This window comes from Papaver somniferum, chromosome 1 (genome assembly GCF_003573695.1).
Source record: "Papaver somniferum cultivar HN1 chromosome 1, ASM357369v1, whole genome shotgun sequence".
Taxonomy (NCBI): Eukaryota; Viridiplantae; Streptophyta; class Magnoliopsida; order Ranunculales; family Papaveraceae; genus Papaver; species Papaver somniferum.
This window is the reverse complement of record NC_039358.1, coordinates 130037194-130046768: the sequence shown is the minus strand read 5'-3', so window position 1 is coordinate 130046768 and position 9575 is coordinate 130037194. Positions and strand designations below refer to the sequence as shown.

The 9575-nt window shown below is 37.2% G+C and overlaps 3 protein-coding genes across 3 annotated transcripts; all 3 read right to left on the bottom strand.

The window, feature by feature from the left end:
- Positions 1 to 395: 395 nt before the first annotated feature.
- LOC113350762 lies at positions 396 to 1031 on the bottom strand. Its single transcript, XM_026594886.1, has one exon. It carries the CDS (start codon positions 1029 to 1031, stop codon positions 396 to 398), a length of 636 nt encoding a protein of 211 aa, XP_026450671.1.
- A 3-nt stretch (positions 1032 to 1034) lies between these two features.
- Positions 1035 to 1451, bottom strand: LOC113350754. The gene has a single exon (XM_026594880.1). The coding sequence runs from the start codon at positions 1449 to 1451 to the stop codon at positions 1035 to 1037; it is 417 nt and encodes a 138-aa protein (XP_026450665.1).
- A 6717-nt stretch (positions 1452 to 8168) lies between these two features.
- Positions 8169 to 8834, bottom strand: LOC113350748. Its single transcript, XM_026594871.1, has one exon. It carries the CDS (start codon positions 8832 to 8834, stop codon positions 8169 to 8171), a length of 666 nt encoding a protein of 221 aa, XP_026450656.1.
- Positions 8835 to 9575: the final 741 nt, after the last annotated feature.

The window sequence follows — 9575 nt, the reverse complement described above, 5'->3', positions numbered from 1 at the left end:
TATGGACGATTTGTTGCAAACTAACTTTGAGATCGTTTTGTTGGACAAAACTCAAAGCCGACAACGAGTAGAATGATTCGAGATCATCATAATCTTGGATTAGGGTCTAATTGTTTCTGTGCGACTTATTCAACAGTTTGCTTAGCATCCCAGCCTTGCTACGATTTTGGTTGAATTCGGTATAAAACTAGGCTTTTAAACAACCTCGAAAATTATACCAGCAGCTAAATGGATCTTATCCATATCTGTAGTTTCTACTGAAAACTGATCAAAAATAAAATAAAAATCACATACCACACTGAAAACAGCTACTAATATATTTGATCCTATCTATACTGAGAAAAGCTACATTTTATAGTTTCTACAAGCAACAACCAGTTACTAGATATAGGAAATCAAACATGAAATTGTTCCAACTGAACATCTTTATCCCTCATCAAAGGAACATAATCCCCCAAGTAATAAACCTCCAAATGTTCCGCTAAGCCAGACTTATCGATGTTCTCATGGTGGCAAGATTTGCAGACAAAATATATGACAGTTTGAATCACAAGTGCAAAGTGAATCAACAGAGTCAATAAAACGATGAAAAATATCCCCAAACAAATTCTCCCCCAAATTCCAAATGAATACCTTATCACAAAGAAATCTCCAAATGAATACCCATGAACAACCAACGCCTTAAACGCCATTAGGATACCGATAAACAAGATTTGAAGCTTTATAAAAATGAAAGATGAAACCCATATTTTCCCCTTAATCAAAGCCCTACTCTTGAGCATAGCTTTAATACCATAGCTTTCTTCCATCACCGAGACTACACTAGCAAGTTGCCATACGACACTGATATAAACCAATCCGATGAAGTAAGGTACCAATATGATAATTAGAAGTGTCACAGTGGTTTTCACATTTTCTCCTTCTAGTCCGATTGTAAGAACAACGACCGAATAAGATAAAAAGATGGCCAGGAAATTGTAGACAACCAAGATGAAGAATTCCACATGAAAGTGATCATGAGCCTCTTCCATACTTTAGGCACCACACTCATAAGTCATAACCGTCTTGAATGTGAGATCTTTCGCAGAATAGATGCAAGCAATCGTGTAGACAACAGCCGAAGTCGATAGAAGAGAGAATATGAGGAGGAAAAGCAAATAAACGGCTTTGAATATACCGAAAGCAACCCATTCGGAGATGATATGAGCATGGATTTTGTCGAACCTTGCTGTTCCTCCAGTAGCCGTGTCTTGAACTTCTTCACTATCATCGATTTTGGATAAAATTGCTTCTGATATCTGGATTTGAGCCAAGTAAATGAAAGACAGAGGTAGGATAAGAGAAAGAATGATTCTTGAGAAGATTTTTCTCCATGTTACTGTTATCTTGAAGGCTTCTTGATAGATCCCAAAGAATCCTAAGAATTGATGCTCCTCTGGTTCTCTATCCATGTTTGATTATTCTCCAATTGTTTGTAAGAGAGGGATGAGTTAGATTTAATCTTGAAAGAAAAGACCTTCTTTGTTAAGGATGAGGTTTATATTCTGTGTTGCTGCAGCTGAAAGTTATGCAATTGACACCAAACCACTTGCAAGGAAATATCCTGGGCAGGTAGGTAAAGAGACGTGTTTTTCACCGATTGATTTGGCTCTGGCTCAGTCTCCTAGTCTTGAACTCGATGCTCCATTAATGCCTTTGAGAAAAAGCATACTTTCTTGACTCAACCAAGGATCTCTAGTCAAATGTCATCGTAAACATGCAAATCATGATATTTTTTTTACTCAAAAGAATTTACACAGAGAACTCAGTTACCGGCCTACCGGGTTGTAAAGGACGGAAATGATCCCACAACCTGTCGGTCATGCGACTCATCCCTCATACGTGTCCGCACAAAAAGTAAAAAGGATAGCAACAGGAAAAACAAATGGTCGGCGTCACGTCATACTCCCAAAATTGGACAAAAAGATGAGTAAGTTTTCTGTACCACCAGCTAAGTCCTAGACTCATTAACCTTCCACTCCTAATTTGCAAGCAAACTCTCTTTAATGCCCTATTGATATCAACATGTCCCACAATAAAGTCATGTACTAACTACTACTCCTAACTCTTTACTCTTTACATAGAAATTTGTCAGAAACTTCTCATCCATTATCAGAGTAGCATTTGGGAAGTTCCTCTGCAAATGGCATTACTTTCTATACATACTGTAAGTAGAAGAATTTAAGACGAAGTAGTGCACCCAAAGTTGAAACCATTCTGAGAATTATTCTCACTTTTTTATCACCTTTATACATCTGGATTCCACCCATTCTTTCTTTCTAATATCTCCATCACTACTAATTTTAGTTTCTTTTCAACAATCTTCAATTCTCTCTAGGAATTAAAGAATACAACCATGAATATAGAACCAGCAAACAAATCGATGGGGTTCTTTGCCATCTACAAAGAAGCCTACAAACTCACAGCATTTAACAAAAAAATCTTTTTACAAATCACCTCAACGATACTTTTTCCATTAGCCATCTTTTACTTGTCTGAGATACAAATCTCCAATTTCATCCACACCAAGACCTACCCAAAAAGAGAAACATCTCGATGGATCGCTTATGGTATAACACAATTTATTTATTTCATCTTGCTGCTGTTTTTCACTCTCTTGTCAACTTCTAGTGTCATCTATACCATTGCTTGTTTCTATACCTCCAAAGATATCACTTACAAGAAAGCCACCGGTGTACTTCGAAATTGTTGGGGGAGACTTATTGTGACATTCTTATGGTGCTTCTTTATCGTGGCTGTATACACCTTTGTGGCTCTCTGTTTGTTGTTATGGTTTTTCGTCGGCGTCAATGGTTCAGGAACTCCAGGGGCGATTAAACTTCTGGTATTTATAATGTGTCTGTCGGTTCCTTTCTTTACCGGATTAATTTACATGATTGTTGTTTGGAATATTGCGACGGTAGTAACGGTATTAGAGAAGGATTATGGTAGAAGGGCTTTGGCAAAGAGTATGAGATTGATTGTAGGCAAGATATGGGTTTCTTGCGCTGTCTTTGCTCTGCTTGAAATTGCATTTGCTGGTATTATTTTCACTTTTGCTTACCTTGTGGTTGATGGAAACAAAATGAGTTTGGTGGGTAAAGTGTTTGTGGGAATTGGTTGTTATTTGTTGATAACTATTTGGATTCATTTCTCGCTTGTTGTTCACACCGTGGTTTACTTTGTCTGCAAATCTTACCACAACGAAGACATATCGGCTGTTACGACTCAATCAGAGGTACCTGTTATACAATTAGGTAGGCAAAACGACGTTCAGTTAGAGCGAGTACCGGTTTGAAGAATCGGCTAATTTGCACGGTTACTGTTTACATGAATTGTTTGTATCAATCACAATGTAGTTTGTAGGAATAAATTGTAAATGTCTTTGATATGTTTTCATGAATTCACCTTATTATTATTAAGAAGATTAATGACAATTGCAGCTCCATTGAGTTGGTAGTTTCAAGATGCTGGTAACCAGCTTACATTCACCATCCTCATTTTATCATCAGTTGTTATGGACGGCTATCTACATTGTAGCATATGACATTGGATACCTAACGACAGAGCAGTGGAAGCAGCAATTTCAATTCCGTCTTTATCAGCTTCAACAAAAAATCATCTAAATTGGAGCTCACTTTCACTGTGATGTTCACCGGGTCCATCTCTTTTATTATTAGAGCAAGTCTTATGATGGAATCCATCCATCTTCCATCTTCTATGCCACCTCAGCACTTGGAACTGTTGATGGAAGCGCAAGTCTAATCGTGGAACACAGAAAACGCAAATAAGAATAGCGTAAAACGCGAATAATAATAGCGCCAGGGAAACGCTATTAATAATAGCGCTAGATTTTAGTCAACGGTCAAAACGTCAATCTTAATAGCGCCAAACGCAATTGTTAATAGCGCCAAGCGCTAGTCTTATTAGCGCTTTTTCGTTCATATAACCAGTAACACCATCGACCCCTTCTTCTTCTTCCTCAGTTCATCTTTAGTGAAAAAAAAAGAAAAACAAAACCTAAAACCTCCTTGTTTAATTCTCAGAGCATGGTTCAAATCAATGAAATTGCTTCAAAGGGTTTGTTCTCTGCTTCATAAGGAATCGAAGCATACTTAAATTTCTCAATTTGATTGAGAATCCAAAGAGAGGTTAGTTGAATTATAATTTGAGTTTATTTTATGGTTTGATGAAATGTTAGGGCTTTAGATGATATTATTGTTGATTGTATGCATGATACTCGATTGTATGATGAATGATAACAATTTTGATTCACAATGACGAATTTGACATGTAATTTAGGGTTTTAGATGATGAATATTGTGTTATTTAGGGTTTTAGATGATGAACATTGTGAAATTGCCATGAGATAATGAATTAACATGTGTTAGTTACATTATGTAAACAATTTAAGTGCATTGTGTGACTATATTGATTTTAATTTGATGATTTTGTATAGATTGTGGATATGGATGTGTTAATGATCTTGAGTTCAAAAGAACCGGATGAGAAACATATTTCTACAAGTATAGACCCACTTGATACACAACATGATATCACGTTTAGAAGTAATCTAGAAGACCTTGAGGATTTATATGACCATGTGGTGGTTCATGAAAGTGCTAGTCAAGTTCTTCAAAATTCCGGCCTTGCTAGATTTTTTGAAATTAGAATTAAGAGAGCTGATCAACAACTAGCTTATGCAATCATAGAGAGGTGGTGGTATAGTACCAATTCGTTTCATTTTCCAAACTTTGAAATTGGTTTCACCCCTTTAGATTTTGTTCACTTAACTGGAATTCCTATTGGAAATGGTCGTAGAAGATTGGAACACGCCGCTACAAGTAAATGGAAAAGTAGAGAAAACCAACAACTAGAGGATACCTATTTTGGACCTTTGCATGGGTATGCAAAGTACAACAAGAACTCACCTGAATTTCCTATTAGTTGCCTCGTAAACTATATCAAGGACAATCCAATTAATGATGAAAATTGAGAGATTGTGACTCGATACTTCTTATTATGGGTGATTTCAAAAGTTTTTTTGGCACGTACCACTACAAGAGCAAGCAAAGGTTGGATCGCTTCCTTGCGTGATTTGAATGCGATTGGTAATTATGATTGGGGTTCGGCTTGTTTTAGTCACTTGTATAGTAGCATGAGTGTGGTTGCTAGAGGTGGAAAAAACATGTGTGGGTTGGCGATGGTTTTAGAATATTGATTTTACATATATTTTCGTACTTTGACGCCTTTTCTCCAAGAAGGTGTACCGATGATGTATGGCCTGCAATTATGATATTCAAGAAAGATAGTCTAGTGAAGTTGCAAAGGGGTACTTCCAAACACTCTCTTAATACAGCTCGCCAACAAATTGAGTTGAGGACAATTGTTGGAACGGAATGGCAACCATGGTCTACTAGTATGTATAGAGATCATCCTGATATAGTGCATGCTCGTGAAATCTCCAATCAAAGAGTGGCTTTCTATAATCCGGAAAGCGATACTAGTATCATGTATCTTGGTGAACGGTTTTTAAAGCAAACAAAGGGATTTATAACAATTCCAAGAAGTCCACGAGAACGTTTGGAAGACCTTGCTACCCCCATGATCCTATTGATGTGGTTGAAGGACGAGACTATAAGCATGTTGATGAGAGCATGTATGTGTGGTGGTGGAAGCAACAATCTATTGGATTTTTGCTCCCAGAAATATATCGTCAAGAAAACAGAGATGAAGTTGGAGCTGCAAGCACTCAAGATCCGACATTTCTAGTAAATCAGGTCCACCCAATATATCCATCACGGTATAAGTATGAAAACGTCTCACAAGCTTCACCTGAATTTCCAAGAGTTTCTTTCTGTACCGTACGTTCAGACAGTGAAGGCAACCGTGTTGAAGTGCCTTTGCAAGCACCCGATCCTCCTCCATTCACGTATGATGCTAATTGGGGAACAAGGGTTAGTAATTTTTGATTTTAACTCCTTCAATTATTTTGTTTGCCACATTATTATGATTTTCTTTACACATTAGAAGTTCCTTCATATATTTGCTATCTTGGTGTTTCTTTTCAGGAGCAATGGAAAGATTTAGCGCATAGGTTGGCTACGTTAAATCTTGCAAAGGACGAGTATTGGTTTGAAATAGATCGTGCACGTGCTCTTGGGGAAGGATCGACGTCAACCCAATCATGTTATGATCTTGGAGACAACTCTCAATGGTCAAGACGTAAAAGACCAGTCACAAGTCAATCAGATGATGCACATGGTCATTATGTTCCACAAGATGAAGTAGTTCCAGAGTCACAATTAACTCAAGTCTTGAATAGTGGTGGTCATTAAGAATAGCGCCAAACGCTATTAAGAATAGCGCCAAACGCTATTAAGAATTGCGTTTCATTCCTAACCATGAGATCTGTAACGACTCTTTCTAATCAACGACTCACAAAGAAGCGCCAGTAACAATAGCGTTTCAACGACTATTTTTTTGAATTCGAAATTTTCCCTATAAATTGATAACTTCTCAGCTCAGCTCAGACCAAAACCATTCAATCTCTAGATTTTTCTCCATCTTCTCTAGATTTTTCTCCATCTTCTTAAAATTCATTGCAATCAGACTTTTTTTTAACCATGGCAAAATATCTTACACCCGAAGATGTTGCAATCACCAAAGCTTGGATAAGCATTACACTTGATGGTGTTGCCGGAGTTGATCAAAATTCAAACCAGTTTTGTGAGCGGGTATTCGATACATATGTAAGCAGCTTTGGGAATAAAAATGACAGAACTGTTCATAAGTTACAAAATAGATTTGGTACCTTGAAAAAAGATGTCAAAAAATGGGTTGGTATCTTAAGAAATTTGCATAGAAACAATGCAAGCGGATGCGGAATTGATGATCTTGTAAGTTTTATTAAGATTTCTTAATGTATATCATTTTATTTTATTGAAGGATTTCTAACTTGGGTTTTTGTTTGTTTTTTGTAGGAGAGAAAAGCTAGATTGGAATATAGTAAGGTTAGGAAGGGAAAACCTTTTCAAAATGAAGAGGTGTACCGAATTTTCAAAGCCCATGTTCTCGGATTCAATCCCGAAGAAATTGATCCTACTCAAAATGTGGAAGATGAATCGGATGCTCCTAGTGTTAATGCTTCAACAAGTAGTGCTCCCGCAAGAAGCGACCCAAGATGGCATGAAGAGGATGGCCCTCGTCGACCAACGGGGAAAAGGGCTCAACAAAGGGAAGCTTCGGAGCTATCGGCCATCAACGACGGAACGGAGCGTATTTTGAAACATGAGGAAAAAAATGAGAGAGTAGAAAAAAAAACTAAGTATAGGATTGGGGAAGTGGAGTGGCTACTGGATGTTTTTTGTGGTTAGCACAATTAAGATTGGCGCTGAAAAACGCCAATCTTAATAGCGCTGAACGCCATTCTTTTCAACGCTTGACTTATGCTATTTTGATTAGCGTTAAGCGCCATTCATGTTGGCGTTTCTTGTCCTCTACTGCGCCAATCTTATTGGCGTTCAACGCCATTCTTATTGGCGTTTCGATGGATTCCACGAACCCTTCCACCAAACCATGGAACGTTGCTTGGATTTTTTGTGGAAAATCCCAACTTGGAAGCCACTAGACTTGACATTCCATGAATTTTCCACACTTGGAATAGGTTGGATTCCACCATAAGACTTGCTCTTAGACAAAAGTATAACTATGCACACAAATTTACTTTTCACTCTTTACTCTGACAACAATAGTGCAAGTCTTCCAAGCCCTTGCATCCAACTATGTCTCTCACGCAAGGAATGCAGAGATCTCCTTGAGGCTGACTGGCTGGTTTCTTTTTTTTTTTTTTTCACAAAAAGATTTGCTCATCCCATCTTTTCTGGCTTGGGACTTGGGAGGCAAACTGATGCCTGTTGTTGCTCCGTCTGTCTGAGAGGGTGTATTGGAGAATAAATGAGTCTTTCACTTATTTAGCGCATTGGGCAGGAGGTCTTGGATTTGCCTACCCATATTGGTTGAAATTTCATTGTTGCTCATATAACCATATTTACCAAACCAAACCAAATTTCTTTGTAACTAGAGTAATTACATTATCTGATTACAGAAAAAGAAGAAAAGTAGTTGCTTCAGACATGAACTTGTTCTAACTGAACATCTTTCTCCCTATCCAAACGAACATAACAAGCCTCCAAATGTTCAGCTAAACCAGACCTGTCAATGTTCTCATGATGGTAAGATTTGCAAACAAAGTAGATCATAGTCTGGATTACAAGATAAAAATGAATCAGAATTGTCATCAACAGGTAACAAAGTAACCCCAAAACCACTTTACCAAAAATCCCCACTGAACTCCCATGTATAACCACTGCACTAAACACACCCAATATCCCAAAAAATGAAATTTCAAGCATAACAAAAATAACAGAAGAAACCCATATCCTGCCCTTAATCAAATTCTTACTCTTCTTCAAAGCTTTCAACCCATAGATTTTTTCCAATACTGATATCACACAAGCCAAATTCCAAACAGCACCAATATAAACTAAACCAACTAAGTAAGTTAAGGCAACAATTCCAGCCAGAACAAGAAACAAAATTGCCCTTCCTTCTCCTTCATCTGGTTCTATGATAATGAATGCTAACAAAACCATTAACCCAACTGTTAACAATGTGGACACAAACACTATGAAGAAACTCCAAAAGAAAGTAATCATAAGTCGCATCCATACTTTAGGTACAACACTCATAATTTTCTTGAAACTGATTTCTTTAGAAGTATAAATGGAAGCCATAGTGTAGACAGCAGCAGAAGTGGAGAGTAATGAGAAGATGAAAAGAAAGAGTAAGTAAATAGCTTTTAGCAACCAAAAAGTAGTCCATTGAGATGAAATTTTGTGATGGATTGTACTATAGAGTGGTGTGCCTTTTTGGGTATTACGTAAGGTGTGTTTGTTATGGTTGATTTTGTTGAAAAGCATGTCTGAGAATTGGATTTGGGATAAGTAGAGAATGGATAGTGGAAGTATGAGAGTTAAGATTAGTTGAGTAAAGATCTTTCTCCATTTGATTGTGATTTTGTAGGATTCTTTGTAGATACCACAAACACCTAGGAATTGAAGCTGTTCTTGTTCTCTATCCATGGCTACTGAAATTTTAGAGTGAGGCAAACAGAAAGAGATGGGATATAAAGTTTGAACAGAGAAATGAGTACTCTAGATTGGAAATATAGTAGTACTGTACTGTAGTGTGATGCCGTGAGAAGTGAGGAAGGAGGAGAATCCGAGTGAGAACAAACAGTGGGCAGATCTCCAATTTTGATTAGTAACGTACGGACATCATCATAACCTTAGGTGAGGTTTGTAGTTTAGCTTCTGCCACCTCTGGTTTATTTAGGTGAGTTGTCGTTTTGGTCTTTTGGCTTACCGACTTACTTTTGAAGAACCTCTTCTTTTGGTGTCTTTTCTTTTTTTCCTTTTTGGTGTCTTTTTTTTTTTTTTTTTTTTTTTTTTTTTTTTTTTTTTTTTTTTTTTTTT

Excerpts from the sequence above, each read along its gene's own strand:
- LOC113350762 (XM_026594886.1), bottom strand. The coding sequence starts at position 1,031 with ATGGAAGAGGCTCATGATCACTTTCATGTGGAATTCTTCATCTTGGTT.
- LOC113350754 (XM_026594880.1), bottom strand. The coding sequence starts at position 1,451 with ATGGATAGAGAACCAGAGGAGCATCAATTCTTAGGATTCTTTGGGATC.
- LOC113350748 (XM_026594871.1), bottom strand. The coding sequence starts at position 8,834 with ATGGCTTCCATTTATACTTCTAAAGAAATCAGTTTCAAGAAAATTATG.